This window comes from Capra hircus, chromosome 19 (assembly GCF_001704415.2).
Source record: "Capra hircus breed San Clemente chromosome 19, ASM170441v1, whole genome shotgun sequence".
In the NCBI taxonomy this organism is placed as follows: Eukaryota; Metazoa; Chordata; class Mammalia; order Artiodactyla; family Bovidae; genus Capra; species Capra hircus.
The window spans coordinates 24,585,846-24,609,676 of NC_030826.1; the positions used below are offsets into that span (position 1 = coordinate 24,585,846).

General features: G+C 41.9%; 2 protein-coding genes across 3 annotated transcripts in view; both read right to left on the minus strand.

Annotated features, from left to right (window-relative positions):
* The window catches only part of ANKFY1 (ankyrin repeat and FYVE domain containing 1), a 70,017-nt gene extending 59,056 nt beyond the window's left edge, over positions 1 to 10,961 (minus strand). For both annotated transcript variants that reach the window (XM_005693418.3, XM_005693417.3), the window contains exon 1: positions 10,885 to 10,961. In XM_005693418.3, coding sequence (XP_005693475.1) covers positions 10,885 to 10,894 — 10 coding nt within the window. In that variant the 5' untranslated portion in view covers positions 10,895 to 10,961. The remainder of the gene's footprint in view (positions 1 to 10,884) is intronic.
* UBE2G1 (ubiquitin conjugating enzyme E2 G1) overlaps positions 14,683 to 23,831 on the minus strand; it is an 88,007-nt gene continuing 78,858 nt past the window's right edge. Inside the window, exon 6 of the mRNA XM_018064440.1 lies at positions 14,683 to 17,717. The gene's annotated coding sequence lies outside the window, so the exon portion shown is untranslated. The remainder of the gene's footprint in view (positions 17,718 to 23,831) is intronic.

A 23,831-nucleotide genomic window follows, 5' to 3' on the forward strand; every position in this document is an offset into this window, starting at 1 on the left:
GACCCCTACCCACTTCCAGCCTCAGACTGCTCTTGAGGACATTACTCCCAGACTGGCTGTGTAAGAATCACATGGGCAATCTGAACTAGACAGAGAGCACCCAAATTCAGCAGAGCTGGAGCGCGATCACAGGAAATGTACAGTGCTTTTCAGATGACCCCAGGTATGGGGATGACTGGCCTGGAGAAAAAGCTCAGCCCCCAGGTCACACAAGTTAGACTGCTCTGGGAATACTACTGTTTAGATAGAAGATCAACAGTACTGCAATTTTTTGTGTGTTCATTCATCAGCTTATCCAGAGATTTGCAACTCTTAAGAAGGCAACTGTATAACCTAGCAGTTCATTGAAAATTTATAAAGTGCCAGTGTGAAAGTAAAGAAAACCATCTTGGCACACGTTTTTCACAAAGTTGCTGGGTAATGGAGAAGACAGGCAATTAAAAAAGACAAGCTGAAAACCTGAAAGCACTCTGACAAGGGATACAAACACAGCAAGACCACCTGGCCTTAAGGCAGTGCAAGGAAAGACATCTCAGACATGGCGTTTCACCCCCAAAATTTAAATAAAGCCTGTCAGTGTCTGCAGCATACTACGACCAGAAAATATAAGGGAAAGGCTTCAGTGGTTTACCTTCTCGGTCAGATTTTCCTTTTAAATTAGTATCAGTCAACAGGTTTGTGGGCTAGGTACAACACTAGGCTCCAGGAGAAAAACAAATCATTAGAAAGCAAGACCTACCCTTGCCCTCCATAAAAGTCACCGGCAAGAAGGCCTGCAAGTCACCTGCCTCTGCCCAAGTCAATTTAATGGATAACAAGAGGACACCTTATCTTGCTAGTTGAAACAGGTGGCTATAGTCACATCTTACTTGCCCAAGAGACAGCTGCTAAGTTTTCACAGGGGTTGCCTGTGGCTATGGATTGCAGATTTTTCTTCCCTGAAGCAAACTGAACCTATTAACCTTGGTTTCAACTACACCTTATTCTAGCCAACCTTTTGCTCTAGAGTCCCCAAATCCACCAACACTATAGCAACCATAAATATTCTGCATTTCCGTTTCACTTAAACTATCATTCTTATGGAAGATCAGCAGTTGCCCCTTGAAGTTTTTTAAAAAGGGCAGTTTAATTTGTACATTTTCCAAATAATATAGCACCAAAGTAGTGCGAACGGAGAAGGCAATGGCACCCCACTTCAGTACCCTTGCCTGGAAAATCCCATGGACAGAGGAGCCTGGTAGGCTGAAGTCCATTGGGTTGCTAAGAGTTGGACACGACTGAGCAACTTCACTTTCACTTTTCACTTTCATGCACTGGAGAAGGAAACAGCAACCCACTCCAGTGCTTTTGCCTGGAGAATCCCAGGGACAGGGGAGCCTGGTGGGCTGACATCTATGGGGTAGCACAGAGTCGGACACGGCTCTGTGTCTGACTTAGCAGCAGCAGCAGTGCCAAATATAGAATCTATATAAAATATAGAAGTAGTGTCTACAGGAACTCACAAACAGGAGGGACAAGAATGAAACTAACAGTCACAAAGAATCTGGATATTGATTCATGTGGGGGGTACTATGAGGACATTTGCCTTAGAGAGTAGAAAGTTACAAATTCCAACCCTTAAAGATCATAAAAGTTCTATTTCAAAAATGTTAAGGAATCTTTGTAAATTCCTCTGGATACCAGTTCAGTTCAGTCGCTCAGTCGTGTCTGACTCTTTGCGACCCCATGAATTGCAGCACGCCAGGCCTCTCTGTCCATCACCAACTCCTGGAGTTCACTCAAACTCACGTCCATCGAGTCGGTGATGCCATCCAGCCATCCTCTGTCGTCCCCCTCTCCTCCTGCCCCCAATCCCTCCAGCATCACAGTCTTTTCAATGAGTCAACTCTTCGCATGAGGTGGCCAAAGTATTGGAGTTTCAGCTTTAGCATCATTCCTTCCAAAGAAATCCCAGGACTGATCTCCTTTAGAATGGACTGGCTGGATCTCCTTGCAGTCCAAGGGACTCTCAAGAGTCTTCTCCAACACCACAGTTCAAAAGCATCAATTCTTCGGCGCTCAGCTTTCTTCACAGTCCAACTCTCATATCCATACATGACCACTGGAAAAACCATAGCTTTGCCTAGACGGACCTTTGTTGGCAAAGTAATGTCTCTGCTTTTGAATATGCTATCTAGGTTGGTCAGTTACAAACAGGTAAATCCAAAATCTACAGCAATATCCCTAGTAGCTCTCAGAATTACTGACACAAATTTCTACCTGCAGCCTTGACCCTAACACTTGTTTCAGTCAACAGTTCCCTAACAATGTGTGTGTGTGTGTGTGTGAAGTTGCTTAGTTGTGTCCGACTCCTTGTGACCCCATGGACTGCAGCCCACCTGGCTCCTCTGTCCACGGGATTCTCCAGGCAAGAATACTGGAGTGGGTTGCCATTTCCTTCTCCAGGGGATCTTCCCGACCCAGGGATTGAACCCGGGTCTCCTGCATTGTAGGCAGATGCTTTACCGTTTGAGCCACCAGGGAAGTCTGAGACATAAACTACAAAGGTTATGATCAGAGAAGAGGTGAGATAAAAGGAAGGTGTTTGGATACAGGCTCTCATTCATGAAATCACAGCTGCTCCCTGTCTTGTGTCTTTTGCAGGAGAAAACCCTGATCACAAGTGCACTATACTGCAACTGCCTCGCCGCCTCCTGATATAACAAAGCAGTACCCATGGCTGAGATAGTATTCTGTGGCATCGTGTCTGCTTGCAAATAGCAAGCAAATGTGTCCTTGAAGTACCAGCAAGCTGTAAAGCTCTTACAGGAAGACATATATAATTATCATTCTGAATAATAATGGAGAACCTACAGCTCAGTGCCGTGGTGAGGGGGCACAGGCTCTGGAGTCAGATCCCAGCCCCAGCACTTTCTAGTTGTCATTCCTCAGGCAAACGCCTCCTTCTCCACCTAGGTTAAGTATGTAAACATAAACAAGGACCTTAGAAGCACACCAGCCCTGCAGTAAGAGGTCAGTACATGTGCACTATTGTTCTGAGTCTGAGAGAGGCAACATGATTTGCCCTTAAGACAGTGCTCTCTGGAGCCTCACTCGCCTGGACTGCAACCCAGGCCCGCGCAGTGGATTTCCTAGCAGTGTGACCTTGGCAAGTCACTTCTTTCTGCGCTTCGGCTTTCACAGGTGGAAAGTAGCAATAATAACAGTATCTGAGAGTCCTGTCAAGGAGTAATTAAGATATATTAAACTATTCACAACAGTGTCTAGTTTAAAGGTTTACTAGGACAAGGAGGCCTGGCGTGCTGCGATTCATGGGGTCGCAAAGAGACGGACATGACTGAGTGACTGAGCTGAACTGAAACACTTCTTTATCAAGTGACTAATTTTCAGCTGTGGCTTCTTTTTTCTCTTTCTCCAACTTTCCCTGTGAAAAATAAGCCTAGACATTTAAATAATACATAAACCTACAGTTTCACCAGAAGAGCTATACTAAGTATCAGTGTAGAATATCAGTACTTGCATCACAATTTCATCCTTTTTTTCCCCAAATAATACCCATTTACTCTTCACCAGTGCAGTTGGAGGCCAGATATTTTGATGCGTTCTCTGGTAATTCATCACTCCTCACCTAACCAAAGATGCCTGGGACAAAAAGAAAATCTACATTCACTAGGAGTACCCTAAAAAAAGAGACCTACATCAATTGCTATACATATATATATATAATTTAATCAGCAAGTCACAGGACAGAAAAGGAACCAACAAAGATTCTTTTTTTTTTTTTTCCAACAAAGATTCTTATAAGACTCTTCCTTCTAGGTCAGGAGTTGGCAAACTTTTTCAGTGAAGGGCCAGGTAGTAAATATTTCAGGCTTCACGGTTAAAGCACATCAGTGGTTGCCAGAGGTCAGGGGAATGGGAATGTAAGGGAGTTTGAGGAAATTATTTTAAGATTATAAAAATGTTCTACATCACGATTTAAGATCTTGAGCCAACAAAGCTCATGCTCATCCCACTGTGCCATTCTACCTATTTTCAGTCTCAACGTCAGGACATCAAACAAAAAGTTATTATTAATTCACTGACTTAGGAATTGAATGTTCTTCCCATTCCCTACCTTAAATGTGACTTCTACTCCCTGCCTACTCCAATTCTAACCCACAGTGTATTCATTAAATCCTTTCAGATGAACAAAACCCTGATATTTCCTTTGTCTACATTTCTATAGTTCTTTCCAGCCCCCAATTTTCACATTGAATTAGTGTTCTTTGTGTAATTCTGTAATTACTAAATGACTTTCTCCCTACTCTGCTTTAACTATGTCCATTAGATAAAAGAAAAACGACTGTAAAACTGGTAACATCTCATTTTGAGAACTACAAAAATAATTTTGTTTTAGTCTTCTACATAACAATATTTCATTAAAGCACATATCATATTCCCAGAGAAAACTATCTTCCTTGCTGGCATCATAAGGAACATAAGGTCCTCGCAGGTAATGAATTACTACCATAACTACTTTCCTAATCGTGTCATATTACAGATGTAATTTTTCTTTCACTAGGATTACTAGCACTAACTATAGTGCTAATTCTAAGAAAACTGTTTAACAGAAAAGAAATAAGTGGATGTATTTACTGTTGAAATTCAAGTTCACAAAATACCCTAATGAAAAGAGGAAGGGAGGGAGTTCCCTAGTGGCCTAGTGGTTAGGATTCCAGCCTCACCACTGTACTGGGGTTCAACCTCTGGTCAGGGAAGTGAGATCCCGTAAGCCACAAGGCACGAGCGAGAAAGAAGAAAAGAGGAAGGGTTAGACAGCAATAGCATCTGGAGGAGAGTACAAAGGAATAGCAAGATACCTCTGCCAGTCTGTATCCTCCCAGTTCGCACACACAGACACAGACAAAAAGTTTGGACATAATAAAAACAGGGTGGTGCTAAAAGATATTTCATATTTTGACTTTTCACCCTTTAAAAAGTCTAGCAATTCTGTTACAACTCAAATGCTTTAACAAAGTCGAAAAGCCATTATTTAACAAAAGTTGATTTAAAAAAATCCTTTTACTTCATTTACAAATAACACCTACTACTGAAGACTTCTTAGTTAGGAAAGATGACCTAATTTTATGTATGTATATGTGTACATATTATATACATGCACGCACATAGTTATATTTGTTTTAAAAAATGATTTAGTAAAATCCTCTTCTATTCAATAGTGATTCAGATTGAAAAAAAACTGTTTGCGGGATATACTGATTTTCACTGAAGCTGATGCATAAATCTTGAGTTTTTAGAAGCTTCCCAGGTGATTCTAATATGCAGGGTTCTCCAGGTTGAGAACCACTAGCCCGAACTACCAGAATGACAGCAGAAAGGAAACATATGTGAGAGCTTTATAAGACCTGCAGGATTTGGTGCTGACTACAGAGTTAGAGGGACTTCCCAAGTGATGTGAGTGGTAAAGAAGCCGCCTGTCAATGCAGGAGATGAAAAGAGACGTGGGTTGGATCCCTGAGTTGGGAAGATCCCCCCGGAGGAGGGCATGGCAACCCACGCCAATATTCTTGCCTGGAGAATCCCATGGACAGAGGAGCCTGGCAGGCTATCGTCCATAGGGTCACAAAGTCAGATACAACTGAAGTGACTTAGTACACACACACACATGCACAGAGCTGGGGGAAGTCAAAAGTAGAGACATAACTTTCAAAGCAATGATTTTTCCAGTAGCCATGTATGGATGTGAGAGCTGGACCATAAAGAAGTCTGAGCGCTGAAGAACTGATGCTTTGGAACTGTGGTGTTGGAGAAGACTCGAGAGTCCCTTGGATTGGAAGATCAAGCCAGTCAATCCTAAAGGAAATCAACACTGAATATTCACTGGAAGGACTTATGCTGAAGCTCCAATACTTTGGCCACCTGATGCAAAGAACTGACTCACTGGAAAAGACCCTGATGCTGGGAAAGACTGAGGGCAGGAGAAGGGGATGGCAGAGAATGAGATGGTTGGATGGCATCACCGACTTGAGTTTGAGCAAGCTCCGGGAGTTGGTAAGGGGCTGGAACGTTGCAGTCCGGCTTGCTGCAGTCCATGGAGTTGCAAAGTCGGACACAACTGAGTGACTGAACAACAACAGGGATGATCACTAGGTTACTGACCTTCAGCGTTCAGCTGACAGTGGTACAACTCATCATCAATGCAAAGGAGAAAACTCAGTAAACTATGAAGTACAATATGAGAAACTTTGCCTGCCCCTCTTGGCTGACTGTGTGCGGCTCACTCTGTCATCCCCAGCATAGCTGCCTGCGTGTGTGTGTGCTGTGTGTTCAGTCATGCCTGATGCTTTGCAAACACCAGGGTCCTCTGTCCATGGAATTTTCCATAAAATACTTTTTTCCTGATTGTGATTCAACTGATGAGACTTGTCTACAAGTCAGTGGTGTGACTTACACATTTTTCAAAACCTCACTCTGTAGCACTGATCAGAGGTAGAGCTGGCTGCATAGGAAATATTCAACAAATACTAGCTCATTAGCTAATTTTCACACAAACACCAGTCTGACTGGAAATACTTCCAACTGCTTGCTAAGCCATAATCCTCTAAAGGTATACTGGGCATGGCGAAATCTGTCCACAACTGAGGTAAAGATATTTGTTCTCAAATCTGTTCCTTCTCTTCCTGTCAACAGCCCAGCCATTATCTGAGTCACCCAGACAAGAACCCTTGAGTCATCTTTGATTTCACCCTCTTGTCAACATGCAAACAGGTTTCAACAGCCCTATGTTTTATGCCATCTATGGTGAATGTCTCTCATATCAGTCCTCACCAATGACCCTTCTTACCAAAGGACTCGTCATCAATTACTACAGTCTCTGTTACGACCTCCCTCCCTCCCAAATCCATCCTCTACATTATAGCCTTTTTCACTCGCCTCAGACAATTCTAGTCATGTCACTACCTTGGCAGATACCTTTTAGTAGCCTTACCCCATGGCCCACAGAGTAAAACCTAAATACTTATTTAACCAATCCCTTCCTAATCTGGCCTGTCACATACTTTTCCAACCTCAGATCCTGCTATTTCTTCCACTGAGAATTGTGACCTCTTCCCAACCCATGTCCAAAAGAGGCCTATTTTCCAAAGCCCAGCCCAGAGAAGCCCAGCTTATCTCCTGCAGTACAGGCTCCCCCCAACACCCCAAACACTGCCCCCACCACTATTCTAAAACACCTCTTCCCAGCCTGAGTATCATAAGCATTTTTCACGTTCTATCCTACAATGCAATTTCTAACACACATACTCTTCATCTTCTGCTGCATTCCCTATGAAAAGGCTCTAGGTCTGGCTCTTCTTTTGTACTTCTCCCTCCACCCCCACTCCATGCTCCTCCCATCCTCCACCCTACAGTGTCTTACTTACTAGGTGGAGTTCAATAAATACCATAAGTCTCAGGCCTACGAGAGAGAGACTGTGTGGCAGGTCAAAATGTCTGGCACTGTGATAAAAGGGTTCTTGAGACACTATTTCTTTTGAGATAGAGATGATCCCCCTTTCAAAGCTGAGGAAACCGAGACTGAGAGCAATTTACTAGCTTGCCTGTGATCACAGCTTAGTAAAACTAGGATTCAAACCCATGTCCACCTGCAGAGATTGAGGTCTTAAATACTGCGCGACTGCTAAGACTAAACTGGGCTGGATGAAAAGTAGGTTAGGCAGCTCCCAGCAGCCTGATGTTAGTATCAGATAATAATATCAGAGCACATTAATACCTGGACCAGGCAGCTTACCAGACAAGAGACTAAGGATGTATCCAGACAACTTTTCATTTTTTAGATTTTATGTATTTATTCATTTTGGCCAAGGCACACAGCTTGCAGGATCTCAGTTCCTCAACAAGGGACTGAACCATGACCCTCAACAATGAAAGTGAGCAGTCCTAACCACCAGACCGCCAGGGAATCCCCAGCAACTCTTTTTGATGTCTGGTAAATGACACTCAATAATTTATCCATTCCTTCAACCACAGGCATGATTCTAAGTTGGGAGATACCGCAGTGAACAAAATAGAAAAAGTCTCTGCCCTTGTAGAGGTTCATATTCCAGCAAGGGAATTAAAAGACAAACAAAATCTAGGGACTATCTCTAAAGAGGTGAGAACTGAACAGACACCTGAGTGAATAAAAGTCGACTGGCTATATGGAGAAACTGAGGAAGACTGCTTAAGGCCAAGGGAACTGCAGGACAAAGATACTGCAGTAGAAGCATGCTAGGAATGTACGGAGAATAGCAAGGACGTTAGTGTGGCAAAAGCCTCGTGAATAAATTAAGAAATAAGACTGTTGGGACCTGAAGGTCACTGGAAGGCTTTGGAATAAGATCGCTGAGAGCCACAGAAGTGGGGAGAGCATGTGGAAGGTAGGTGTACTGGAAAGAATGAGAAAGACATGATCTGATTTATGTTTTAAAGGGAACCCTGGAAACAGTAAAAATAGGTTGTGGGGAAGCAAAATGAGGGAGAAAAAGTAAAAGCAGGAAGACCAAGTTGGAGGGACTTTTCCAGGTGATGAAGGACACTTTCATTAGCAGGATAGCTTCAGGGAAGTAGAGTGGAAATTGAAATTAATTTTAGGACTTTACTTAAATATATACAGTAAAAGCAATATCCACGGATGGATGGAAGGAAAGAAGCTTGGTTTCTACACGAGTCCCACTAAGAAGTTACTGTAGAGGTCAGTCTAGGCAGGTTGTGTTTACTATTTCTAAGTGCCATTTCCCACAGGCTCACACACTTGCATCACCAAACGAAAACCATTATCAGGGAGGTTCCCATAGAGTGTGCTTACAGAGCATCCAATTGTTACATGACATGGATTTTTTGCTATTTGCTTATATTTAAATGAGTATTTCTAAACAAGCATAGCCAGCTGGATAAATTCTGATTAAAGTACAAGCAGCATTAGACAAGTTAACACCCGGGCAAAACACTGTCCAGCTAATCTTTCCTTCCTGAACATAACAAGCACCCTCAGTTTAAAGAGGTAACTGGATTAGAATGATCCACTCAGAATCTTCCCAAAATTTGCAACACTGTTTCCAAAAAGCTTAAATCAACACAGAGAAGGAAACTGGAACACAGAAAAGACAATAAAAACTGTCAAGTCAGAACCTCCTGACTATGCCTACCTATCTGTACTCCCTTGCCAATTTAACCCTGAAAGGATGCTGTTTAAGGTGTGTTCTCCAGGAGCTGGATGTCTCTCAAGGTTACCCTAACACAAATCTCAAGGCACCTGCAGGATTACGGATCAGCGTATTCAGCTAGTAGGAGCTCCTCAAGCTAGAATCAGACTGACAGACACAGCAGGTGCTCAGGAAAACTGCTGAATGAAAAACCAGCTGCTCTCTACAACTTCAATCTCAGTAATGTACTCCCAAAACATTGATGTAAAGGCGCTGGACAACATCACCCCACCTAAAGCCTTCCTGAACCTTTCCACTCCAACTCACTGCTCTGGGCAACAAGCTCCATTTCACTGGCTGCCCACTGTGTTAAAACAATATTAAACAACACTCTGATTTATCCAAAAAACTAGCTTCAAGGGATGCCTTAGCTTTCTTTCTATTCCTCTTAATCCTCCTCTGTTTTCATACAATATTTATCTGATGTTTCCCCCACAGCGGGTATAGCTTGGCAGAAAGAGCAGACCAACAGTGGGTACTGGTCCTGGGTATCTCTAGAACTCTGGCCTCAATTCCTTTATCTGTAAAGTGCAAATGACACCCATGTCAGGCCTCCTTCACAAGGCTGTTTCCAAGTCTAATCAAATGAGAAAAGCCTGCAAACTGTCAGGTGCTGCCCAAAGAGAAGATTCAAGTAAAGATGGGTTCAGACAAAGCTTAGCTCAAAATCAATAGGCGAGGCGGGAGCACCAGCCTATTACATCCATACGCAATCATTTAGTCAAAGAAGCAGTCTTTTCCTCCAATAATGGGATGAACATGAGAAGCACATTAGCCAGGTCCGACAGCATCACTTTAGGGTCCCTGGCAGGTAACTCCCATCTCTGGGTCTTCTTTCCCCCCAGCTGTACAAGGCTTTGACAACGAAGGATTCTAATACTCCTACGTTAAGGCAGACAGAATGGGAGAGGCCAAACTGCCTTTACCTGCAGCGTCATAAAGAAAGCAGCAGAAAGCAGGTAAGGATAGGACTGAGAGGCAAAGGAGCCGAGGTCTAGTTTAGCGCATCTTTTAGGAGCAGTGTGACCTTGGCCAACTACTCTGCCTAGCAAACCCCCTCCTCCTGTCCACATCTCTAAACCTGGGGAAAGAACCCCAGCCGACCCGAATCTCTCGGGGCTGCTGGGAAGCCCAGAGCCTACAGCGCCCGCCCGTCTGGCGCGTCGGCCAGTGACAGCCCTGGCTCACTCCCACCCTCACGCCGGGAAGAGTCCCAGGCTCTTCCACAGGCAAGGGATGTACCCCTTCCGGATGCGGGACCTGCCAGGACAGCAGTTTCGATTTCCTTAGGAGAAGTGTTACTTCCCCAGCCGTCCCAGCGCCGCTGGTAATCAAAGGAGCCTCCCCGAAGGCCCTCGGGATCCCAGCAGCTGCACTCAGTCCCGGCACGCGACCTAGTGACCGGCTCCGGACCCCGCAGCGGTCCCCTGGGGTCGGGGACGCCGGGAGGGGCGTTGCCATAGGAATAGCGCTCGAGACCCCCGCCCGAGGCGCCCGGCAGGGGCTGGACAGGAAGGCTCGCGAGACCCGCTGTGCCCCTTGCGACCATGCCCGGTCGTTCCCTCTCAGGGCTGCTTGGCCCAGCCAGCAGCGCCCCCACAGCTCCGCGCCTTCCCGCGCGGTTCCACAAAATCCCTACCTTCCGCCATGTCGGGCCCGGCCCTGCCTCAGCCTCGCGAGATGTGCACCGCTCAACTGGAGCGGCGCGTAACGGAGGCCCTCAAGTCTCGCGAGAGTCATGGAGGCCAGACAGGGGGAGGAGTCGAGACGAGGTAAGAGCAGTGAATGAAAGTAGAGGGGGTAGTTGCATAGGAACTGAAATTCTGGCTCTCTGCTCCTAGTGGTTTTGAGGCTTTGGACTTATCACATCCTGACTAGGCTCTATCATGTTCCACACCCTAGGGAGGGGACTGAAAAAGATGAGCGCAGCGAGCATGGACTACCCTTTGGGAACATATGGCCGCGAGAGGGTCGAGAAAGGGGTTTTCTTTGGTTTTAGGTGTTTGTAAAGATGTGAGAGGCTGAGAAAAAACCAAAAGAGACGGAAAAGCTAATGAAGTTCCAGGTCCTTGGGGAGGCAAGATGCCCTGCAGGAATTTAGGGGAAGTGATAATCTGTAGATTTCAGGCAAGTCCCTGTTTTCTACCAAGACAGTAGAATACAAGAATGTGCTTGTGGATAGATGTGAAAGAGGGGGAAGAGATAAGGAGATTGCTTGATGCCATCAATTTTATGGTTGAAGTTCTTAGACAAGGGAACCAAAAAAGAGTGAAGAAAAAGAAGTTGGAAGGCCTGGTTTCAGGCCTTTCAGAAGACACCTGTCTGCAGAAGCAGAGAATAAGGGGGAAAGGGGGAGGATCTGAAGATAAATTTTCCGTGCTGCTTAGGTTAAGCATTACTGGATGTGAGATGGAATGGAGAAGGAATTTGGAAACAATAGTCACGGGGTTAAATGTTTGAGGAAGGAGGAGGAATTCTGGATGAGGGATACTAAGGCAATGAAAGGGGAGAGGGTATTGAAATGTGTGGGAGCAGTGGTGTGCTCAGGGAAATGGTGTCCTCGTTGTGACAAGACACTGAAGATGTGGGAGGAGGAATGGACAGGGAGGTACGTAGAGCTGCACTAAGCAAGCAGCCCTTAGACTAAGGCGGGCAGGGGAATACTTGCCAGACCCAAAAGAGGTGCCATAGCTCAGTGCTTCCATGTCAAGAATGGTGAGCCCTTGGGGCCATTAGGGTAGCCAAGCAGAGGCAGCCTCATCTGTTATCCTAAGCTGCTGCTGCCAAGTCGCGTCAGTCGTGTCCGACTCTGCGACTCCATAGACGGCAGCCCCCCAGGCTCCTCTGTCAGAGTGCCCTACAAATATATTCTAGGTCATAACCTTAAAGTGGTCAGGAAGTAATGCCATAGCTGATGGCTGGGTTTATATCATACGACTTTTTTTGCCCCTTCACCAGCACTAGCCTAGTGTCTGGCATACAGCAGGTGCTCAGAATATTTGATGAGCTGTTGCTGTGAGCTATACCAGGAGTCAGGAGAACTGAGTTCAGACTTGGCTTTGCTGCTGATTTGTAGTGTTGATCATGGGCAAATCTCTGCAAGGTCTAGGCTGCTTCATCAGATTCTCCATCGATTTGAAGAGAGAGTTTGACTAGGGGGATCGTGACCTCCTTTTAGAATCTGATGAAAACCAGGGATCCTCTGCTTTAGAGTAGTACACATGTAGGAGCAAACAAATTTTGCTTGGACTAGATGCCCACAGTCAAACAAGAACGCATCTTAAGGGATTTAATCAACTCAAGGGCTTTACTACCTTATCACAGGCCTAACTTCAAGAAACCCTCTAACAGAAGTGAAAGCACTCTTAGTGATATCTGTAATATTAATACAGCCCTGTCTCTGGGCCCTTGTCTTCTGAGTAGACTTACTGGCATAAAAACTCTGGACTTAATACATCCTGTGAAACTAAACATCTGGAGTACTCAGTGAATTACACCCTATAGGCTTGGATGGAGCTACATTAGATGTGATCTAAAATATAGACATTTTAGACCTAATTCACATCTTGCCTGATATGGAGGAACGTTGTGTGGAGTTGTCTCCGACAGGGAGCATGAAGTGCATGAATAGTTAAATGCTGCCTGCCTTAAGAGCACAGGAGAACAGACTTTCTAGGGAGGCAGTGTCATTTCACAGTAGAACGGGAGGGAGGCAATCACTAGCCTGGTAGTCCCATGATTTGGGTTCAAGTACTGGCCTCAACACATTAACTCTCTATGTGACCTTGGAAAAGCTGTTCCAAAGCTAAGAGGTAAAGCACCAAGTAAGGGAGTTCGTGAATCCCGGCCATCAAACTTACTTGCTCCAGTCTTCATAAATTACTCTGAACCTGTTTATGCCTGTGGATCCTTCTTAGAATTTGACTAGATCCCTTACAAAAAGAACATCTAGCACAAGCCTGCCACAAAGTGGAGGCTCAGTGAAGAGGAACTTGACTTCTGGTGCTCGTTAGGAATAAGGGGAAGTCACCATGCTACTACAGTTCCTTACACACACAGTACTATTATAGTTGTTCCTAATGGAGACTGGTGGTAAGGGAAAACCAAGTACCTGTCTGTGACCTTCTGTGCAGCTCCTGTGTCCAGGATGTGTCTGGTTGCCTTTTGTGAAAGCCTTTCCCATCACCTTCAGTTTATTTCACTTATGTGAATAGGATTCAAATTCCTTCTTAATCGTTTCAGTGCAGCTCAGTGGGGTGTGCAGACTCAGTGGAACAGGAAGCCTTGTCCTACCTTGGCAGCCAGGTTACACCATCTGAAACTGAGCAACCAAAAGTTCCTTATCCTGGAAATACTTAGCTGTGAGAATTGAATCCTGTTGAGGTTTGCAGTCCTCCAGAAAATGAAAAATTTTAATTTGGTGAAGTGTTACCAACTCTAGGGAGAGATGGAAAATCAACGGGTCCTTCCTCAAAGCCTAGGGCATTGCACACAGTAGGCACAGTCAAGAACTGGTTCATTTGCATTGGAAATGGCATCCAAATAAAACTTTATTGCTATGTACCTTGAATAGATCATTATGCTTAAAACTGACATTTAAAGTTTAGGAACATCATCTAGACCTTTCTATAACAGTTTTATTTCAAATATATTTTTCAGAAAAATTAAAACTGAAAAACGAGCCACCATTTTCCCCAAACTACCCTGAAGGAGGATTTTCTTCTTGTGATTAAGAGATCTGGCTCCTTGTTCTTTTCTGAAGAGGACTTTAAACCACTGGCAACTTCTATCAAGAAAGACAAACTTTCAACATCTCCAAACCCATACAAAACTATATTTAAGGATGCAGGGTAAAAAGCTGAATATTCACATCCTGAATCCTGTTGGAGTTTGCAATCCTTCAGAAAAAAATGTTAATTTGGAAAAATTAAGGGGAAAAAAGTACGCAGGTCTTGCCTCATTTGCCACTAACTTACTGATCCTGGGCAGGTATCTGGGTCAGGTTTGCCCATCTGTTTAGAGAAGGGAAGGTGGTGACTGAGATAGTGCCTCTGGGTCTCTTCCAGTTCACTCATATCTGAGTCTGGGTTCTTTACCTTTTAGCTTATTTTCATGGTTGAGCCAGTTTAGGCTACAGACAAAATCCCCAATAATGCTCTAACAGGTGCTCTTTTTATTTTACATAAGGTTCTAAATCAGCATGCATGAAATTCTGATGATGAATGGTGGCTGGCCGCATACTGGAAATTTTAAGACTATTATATGAGATTGGAAGTCAAGTGAACTTCCTACCTTCTGGTTCCTTCTTTAAATGAAGTTTTAAAAATTATTTATCAAGATTCCCCTGTGGACCCTTTGGTATCATGTGCTGTTTATACAGAAAGAATACCATAACTTACTTTGGAGACCTGCACCCTAAAACCAAAACAGCTCATGATACAGCCTCTAAGTCATCATTTATTGATTCATAGAGCACCCATCACATGATCCAGGTGCTTTACAATACAGTAAACATCACAACAGAACTCTCATATAAATACAATCAACAAATTACAGGAAAAAAAAAAAAAACTGGAATGAAGCAACATTAGGTCAAATTTCAAAGATGCTGAGAAGTGGCAGTACACAAAAGGTAATTCCACCAACTGGAGACCAGATGGGCAAAGATACACAGGCATGACAATCCCAAATGGGCAGATTTGTAGAGGGTGAATGAGCATATAAAATAAAATTTCACAACCAACAATGAAGGCCATTAAAGATACTATGACACCCAAGTGATCACAGAACTAGTCGAAAAACCTCACAAAGATATTACCTTGTAATGACAAGGAAACCAACCTCATTTGGATTTTAAGCTCACCAAAAGAGGCAAGAAAGCCACGGAAATCGTCCATCTCATTATGAGCCCATACTGAAATCGATAAGCCTTTACAAGAAATTGGAGTAAATTTAGGAAACAGCCAACAGTTCTACAATCCATAAGACTATACAGGTGGTGTTGACAGTTGGCACGTGGTCAGGGAGAAAAATCCTTTCCCTAAAGCAGAGGACTCACCTCACACAAAATGATGAGGCATTGCTGGGACAAAAGCCACCGGAATTAGTGTCACCTGAGTGTGGTTTAATATCAAATATAGAGCCATTTAGATTCACACTGTCAGATGAACGCTGGGAAAGGCACAGATGACATCTCTGACAGAGGAAGCTGAAACATCTCTGGAGGTTTGTGTTTCCATATGTAGCATGGTCAGGGCACCAGGTGGTAAAGCGCATCAAGAGGTTTGCTCATTTCTGGCTCTCCAACTCCTCAAGATCTAGCCCTAAAAAACATACGATTACACCAAAGTAACTGCAAAAAGTGGCACTTAAGAGTTTAAGAATAGTTGTCCCTGAGTTACTTGGTCCTTTGCTCCTCCCTGAAGAGTCAAATCCCAGGTTTTAACTCAAGAGATTGCTAGGAAAATTACAGCCATAAGAGAGCAAAATTCAGACTCCATCTTGCCACGAACCACCATCACGCGGGAATTTAAGAATAAAAGGGATGGCATTCAAAGTCCCAGGTAGGTATGCAGTACTGGTACTTCGGGGAAATAGTGCTGACAGAGTCTTTGAAAAAGTAAAGTCACAAGCGAAGTTCTTGGAGAAAACTGGCTGCAGTGACTCAAAACAGTTTCACATTCAGCCATCACACATTTACAGGCTTGCTTTTTGTTTTTTAATGCTTCAGAGTGAAGAAGAGGCTGAGATTTAGAAAAATCACTCTCTACTCTGACTACATCCTCAATTATTTCACTTTAAAAAGGACACACAAAGTTTTTAAAGGACTGGCTACTTGCAGGAATCCTTTCATTCTGTCAAATAATTTCTCCAAACCCCACAAAGCAGAGATGTACCAGTTCTCACTGATTCTCACAGTTAAACACCATGTCTCATCAGGTACTGTCTCAAGTTCTGCCCCTTCTATGCCAAACACTGTCCCAGTCCCAACTTCACACCAAACACAGAAACCTGGGCCCACCTTTAACACTGCACATGCTTATTTTACCACTTCCTGAAAACTTTTAGAAAACTTATAGTATGAAATATATTTATGCTCAAACAGTAAGAAAAACCCAAGTGGACTATGTCAGTGACAGAATCTGTATGTCAAACAGCAAAGCATTTATAGCCCTGTAATGCTTTGAGATTCATATAAGAATCCACAGAGAGTCCAATACATATACTGCCATGGCCGTGTGATTTTCAAGTATTAAGTTTGTTTGCATAAGGAATCAACCTGAGATTTTTCTAAACTGCACTTCTCTGACACATTATTATAACCTTCATTCAATACAATAAAAGCCAACAACTTGACAAATTATTGGAAAAAAATTATATTTTGGAAGAACTCACTACATAAGGTGACAGAATTCCAAAATCAAATTACATGAAAATATACATCGCAATTTCTTTGTACAATAGGTGAGAAAATTCTGCAGTATTAGAAGAATAGAGGCAAAGAAATATGAAGGGCTAAGGGGAAGGGTATAAGGGTAAACAGCATTTTTAATGGCAAACCCAGAAGTTAAGTAGAACGCCTGTAGCTGTGCATGCTTTATTCATCCAACCTTCACATTAGGTAACTGAGGGCAAAAATAAAACCAAATCAGAGTTTTGTGTTGTTGGGAGTAAATTTCAATCATTTAAAATCTGAATTGGGTTCAGAACTAACTCTTGTTAGTTCCTAGGGATAATGACTGAATTCAAGAGCTCTCAACGACAGAAAAATGTTATTGCTGTATCCAATCTGAGAGATGGGTGCAGGTACAATACAAAAGGGAGAAAGCACCTCGTGATGACCACTCCTCTGAAGTCATCATTAAAAATCAAGTAGTTGCTTACTGAGTACTTCGGTATTTGAACTAAATGATTTGAAAACTTTCTGGCAGACAGAAGAGATAAAAGCAAAGGGGAGTGTGGCAAAACAAAGAAGATACAAAAGTTTAGTAAGTGGAAAGAGTTTAATGAAGCCTCAATGGTTTAAAGGAAATTAAATGGAAACTTTTAATCCTAATTGCTGTTTATCTGACATGCTTTAAGGAGTCTTTTAAAACTGATAAGAAACAATGAATAGGGAAGAAAACCTGCTAAATTTTTTAGAATTTACACGATTCTTATTCCACTACGAGAAAGCATTATTTGGTACAAGGTGTATTTGTGGATGTACATGAACAGTTTATATATTATCCGGGTCATGTTGTGCTATGTACAGGTCTTTACAATTCTTCCTGAAGGTTAAAGCAGTTCATTAGAATTCAAATTGCGTAATCATCTGTAAGTTGGCACGTGTTAGGCTCTTGTCAGCACTGATACTGGCATGTTTTATTGCAGCCCAGTTCCAGCCAGTGTTTGCCAACTTGTTACAACAGAAGTCCAGCAATAGGTGGGTAGAGTGCAGGAAAAACAGTGCCATGTTTCTCAATTGGAGACCTACAAGAAAGCAAACAGCATTATGTAATGAATTTTAAAATTATAAAAGGATTAATTGGTTAGCAGTTTTTATTTGTATTCCACTTCTTGGGAAACAAATTCTTCATTTCACTTTAAGCTCACTTTTGCCCATGTCCAATATGGTAGCCACATCCAACCATTTCATTTTAAATTCAAATAATAGTTCATAAAGTTTTAAATTTAGTTTCTCAGTCACACTACCCACATATCAAGTGCTCAGTATGCCTAGTGACTACCATACTGGATACTGCAAATATAGATTATATCTACCAGTGAAGAAGGTTCTATCACACAGACTTAACTTATAGACTTCTGCAAGTTTGGTCCAAACCTATTTTATCCATCTAGCCTCCAACAAATGATCTTCTCTCACAATTAGAGTTTTCTATCGTTTTGTATCTGCTGATCCCATGTCTTCAATTAGACTAGAATAACCACAGCTAAATAAAAACACCCATCACCTTATAGAGTGCTTATTATGTGCCAAGCAGTATACAAAGTGCCTTAAAAACTCATCTCATGTAATGCGCATAATCACCATATAAAGGGTTTTCCCCCATTTTGCAGAGAAAAGAAAGACAAGGTCACAGAGCTAACAAATGGCAGTTTTCTGTTCAAAAGGTTAATAAAACATTGTTTCAGTTAAAACAAAATCCAGTGAAATGATTAAACTTTGTAGAGCTTTTATTATATGAATGTGTCCTTTGAAATATGTAAGGGGAGCACAAGAAAGGGGCAAGGGAGAAAAATGCCTATTACTGTTAGATCAGATCAAGCGCTTCAGAAACTCAGGAGTCTGTATCACCTGCCAAGCCATTGTTGGTCACAAAGAAGACTCATACATAATGACTAGGAATCCAAGGGATAGAATTTTAAACTAACAAAGAAGCCAAATGTACTTATTAGAGCCAGCATGGCAAATATTTAACTTATACCAGACATGTGAAAAGTTCAATGTGTCTTCTAAATCCCCAAATGAAGTTATCAATATTACAGTCACCCAAATTCAACCATACCAAAGCTCTGCAGTGGGCAGGAAGAAAGCTGTGGGATATCTATGGCCAAATATGTGCCTGTTTCTAGAATCTAGACTACCTCCTAAGACAGCTCCTGAGAAGTAGAATGACTGCTAAATTTCTCCCCAAAGGGCTCGTACCAACCAATGTAAATGATCCCCAGCAAAGCTCTGAATCCACCAAACCTTTCGCCAGCACCAGGTTCTATCCTTTGCACACAGATACACATATACGTACATATTTTATTAGAAAATCTAAAGGCATAGACTGACCCTCAAGAACAATTGTAATGAACAGGATTATAATTTCCAGGTTATGTTACTTAAAACATTTTTCCAAAGATTATACACCACACTCAAATTAATCCCTGGCCAGTTAACTTCTCAGGGCTGAAAAAGAACTGGGTACAGAACTTAGGCATTCAGTAATCATTCTCTTATGATATGAACAAGAAATTTCAGGGCCACAAAACAATCATTTAAAAACCATTTCCAGGTGAGGTTTTAAAGAAAAATACTCCAGAGAAGACTGACTACAGAAAGTCATTAATTACCTAATATCAGACATTCAAGCCGTTTAATAGTGAGGAACCAGCTTTAAATAGCTTTAGCTTCTTCAGCAGGAAGAGGAAAAAGTCTATTTCCTCTCCTTTGAATAAAATATATTCTAAACAGAAAAAAAGCCTTGGTACAGCAAACAGCAAGTTTGTTGTTCTTTTCTCTAGAAAGAAAAATTCTAGAAGCTAAATTTACCTAATACTCAAATAAATGGTGTTGATCTAAAATAGTCATTTTAAATATATAAGCAGATCCTATTTCTGGTTTAAAATAAATCTGTGTGGTGGTGTTAAAAATCACACTTTTTATATCAACTTTATGAAATAACTTAAGTATCTATTTTTTGCCTTAAACCTAAGTCTTAACTATTCTTGATTCCTAACCTACAAATCTGGAGATGGTTTAGCTTCAAAGTGTCTTATTCCATTTATTTCTAAAACTAGAATCATATCATTAATTTTCCATGTGGCTACACATTTTAATCTTTTAAAAGGCCTAAAAAATAAAAAGCAGACATGCATGCTGTAAAAAAACAACACACAAAAAAACACTTTTTGATGTTAAAAGACAATAATGAAAGTCATTTCTCACCTAAGTGTCCCAATAATCTCAACCATTCTTAAGTGAAAGCAGTCCATAATTTAAACTGGTTTATATCAGGGCATTACCTTTCTTCCAGAAGTTCCAGTTCATTCTACACTGCCACCAAGTGTGGTGGCACTAAACAACTCTCCCCCACCACCAACCCATCCTTCTCCCCCAAACTGAACTATTCTTATTCTTTCCCTTATGTTATCCACTTTGGACCATTCACACACATTTCCTTTCTGAAGTCTGTAATAGCTCACTCTCCTAGCTCTTCTGGTGACAACCCAGCCCACATATTTCTGTCCTCAGCATCTGAAGGATGCTGTCCTTGGCCCTAGTAAGTACTGCTCTCTGTACCAAATGAATGGACATCTCTACTCTGGAGACTTCTAATCTCACTCACAGCCCTACGTTTAACCTCCATCCTAACCATTCAGTATTAGCCATGTGCTGACTTAAAGCCATGCTCTATTACTCCCACTAAAGCTCTCCATGTGGTTTGACATTTCTGTGCCTGGTCTAACTGGCCAGGTGAACAGTTCTTTATTGGCCTGGATACTATCTATGGTACTCTAGAGAACCCCTTCTTTCCCAACAGAACAGTGCCTTTGGAAATATTCATTAACAAGAAATGAAATGACCTCAGGGTGTGCTGTTCTTGGTGTTACCTCTCATTCCAAGATATAAATCTTAAACCTTAATAACATGCAACTGTTAAAAGGGAAGCAGATATATATTACTAACATTTGATATTAATAAAATATCGAAAGACAACTGGAAAGCACAGAGTGGACACTATGCATACACGTGTGTTATAGACACAGACAAATAAAATCACACTTGTATGTACATGGGTGGTGGTGGTGGGGGAGATTAGATTTCTGAGAGATTAAACTGGTTACTTCTGAGAACTGGTGCGCTGAGATGGGAAAGAGGTATACTTTTCCTTACATACAGCTGCAGCTCTAAAGGTAGCAGTCAGATTCAGAGGAAACCAAGCGACAGCCATGATATTTATGGGTATGAGAAGATGTTTCTAGAAGGGAGATCAATAGTCAATTCAGTTCAAATGCTACAGAAATTAAAAAACCGAAAACCTTTCCTAGAGGTCCAATGGTTAAGACTCCACGCTTCCACTGCAGGGGACACAGGTTCATTCCTGGTTGGGGAACTAAACCCCTCATGCCACAGCCAAAAAACAAACAACAACAAAAATATGCTCATCAAAACTGAAATTAAGCCTTTGAATGTGGCAAACAGGTAGCCCCTGGTCTCCTTACTACTTTAGTATTCTATGGAGAAGGAAGATAAGCACAACATGCTGGAAGACGGACAGTTAAGAAAAACACAAGGCAAAGTCCTTTTGTTTCCCAGGTCCCTCTCTTCCTCCCTAAAGTACTACTGCAAAATTTAAGAATTTTATGTATTTCTTCTGGTCCTTTCTTTATAAAAAACTTTCATTCTGTCAGATAGCTACAACAGAATGGTGGGTTTTACTTTATAATATATATAAATGGTATCATTCTTTTTTCTTTTTATCACATTGCTTCTCCTATTCAAGACTCTGTTAACTATGTGATTACATATAACTAAGTCTACATTATGTATTTTCATTGATTAACAATATTATAACTGATTAACTGATTAATTCTGATGGGCCTTTTAAAAATTACACACAGTACTATAAGCAGTATCTTTGTATCATGTCTCTCTGTATACATGTGCTAGAGTTTCTCTTAACCTATACACCTAAATTGCAGGATAGGTGTTTTCAAATTGACTAGATACTACCAAATCACTCTCCAGTGTTGACAGAACAGCCTCACTTATGCCAGGAGTTCAAGTATATGCCATTTCCTGAAATCCTCACCAACACATGGGATTCTTGGACCTTTTGATTTTGACAACCTGATGAATTTGATGTCATCCCCTGCAACTTTGTATTTCTGCTTATAAATGCAGCTGAATTACTTGTGGCATGCATAACAACTATCAGCTTTCTTTATGCTTCTATTATCTATTTATATCATTTTCCTTTGTGCTGATACTCTAATTGATTTTCAAAATTTTGTTGTAGACAGTAGATAGAAATCCTAAATATTAGATTACAGAAATATTTTCCCAGTTTGCCACTTATTTTTCTTTTGTCTTGTCATAATATTTAAGTTTTGGGTTTTGATGTAGCCAAATTTATCATTTTTCCCTTTTATGGGTATTATTTGTGCCTAATAAATCCTTCTCCACTTTGATATTCTCCTGTATTTTGTTTTAGTAGTTTTGTTTTTCATATCTGTCTTAAGTTTTAAAACTTATTGGAGATAGCTTAGCCTCCTCCCTTTCTCAGTCAGCAAGACCACTACGGATCACCTGTATCAGTGGCCGTGAGATGGGTGTGTCCTAAAGCCCACTAAGGAGAGTTTTCACTTTTCTTCATAATGTTACTGTAGCAAAGGAGATAAGAAAGGCTCAGCATTTCAGGAGCCTTAATTTTTAAGGAGATATGGGTGAGATGTGGAGGCCAATCCTTAAATGATCCGAAGATGAAACCCATCAAGGGTGTGGTCCTACTGAGATAACCACATACTGTGAATGTGGTCTCAAATAAGCAGGGGAGAAAAGACAGCTGCTTAGGACAAACAGAAGCCATATACAGATCCATATGTACTTCTACTTGTGAGCAATGGCTCTAGATTCACATGTACACACATGCAACTAGGTAAAGCAGTGAGTCTTCTGTCCTGCTGTCTTGGGTACAGTTCACTTCAGCTCAATTGCTCAGTTGTGTCTGACTCTTTGCGACCCTGTGGAATGCAGCACACCAGACTTCCCTGTCCATCACCAACTCCTGGAGTTTACTCGAACTCATGTCCATTGAGTCGGTGATGCCATGCAACCATCTCATCCTCTGTCGCCCCCTTCTCCTCCCACCTTTAATCTTTCCCAGCATCGGTCTTTTCAAATGAGTCAGTTCTTTGCGTCAGGTGGCCGAAGTATTGGAGTTTCAGCTTCAGCATCAGTCCTTACTCTCAAGAATCTTCTCCAACACCATGGTTCAAAACCATCAGTTCTTTGGCACTCAGTTTTCTTTATAGTCCAACTCTCACATCCATACATGACCACTGGAAAAACCATAGATTTAACCAGATGGACCTTTGTTGCCAAAGTAATGTCTCTGCTTTTTAATATGCTATCTAGGTTGGTCATAACTTTTCCTCCAAGGAGCAAGAGTCTTTTAATTTCATGGCTGCAGTCACCATCTGCAGTGATTTTGGAGCCCCAAAAAATAAAGTCTGTCATTGTTTCCCCATCTCTTTGCCATGAAGTGATGGGACCAGATGCCATGATCCTAGTTTTCTGAATGTTGAGTTTTAAGCCAACTTTTTCATTCTCTTCTTTCACTTTCATCAAGAGGCTCTTTAGTTCTTCTTCGTTTTCTGCCATAAGTGTGGTGTCATCTGCATATCTGAGGTTATTGATATTCCTCCCGGCAATCTTGATTCCAGCTTGTGCTTCATCCAGTCCATCATTTCTCATGATGTACTCTGCATATAAGTTAAATAAGCAGGGTGACAATAGACAGCCTTGACGTACTCCTTTCCCGATTCGGAACCAGACTGTTGTTCCATGTCCAGTTCTAACTGTTGCTTCTTGACCTGCATACAGATTTCTCAGGAGGCAGGTCAGGTGGTCTGGTATTCCCATTTCTTTAAGAATTTTCCACAGTTTGTTGTGATCCACACAGTCAAAGGCTTTGGCATAGTCAATAAGGCAGAAGTAAATGTTTTTCTAAAACTCTCTTGCCTTTTCAACGATCCAATGGATGTTGGCAATTTGATTTCTGGTTCTTCTGCCTCTTCTAAATCCAGCTTGAACATCTAGAAATTCACGGTTCACATACTGTTGAAGCCTCACTTGGAGAATTTTGAGCATCA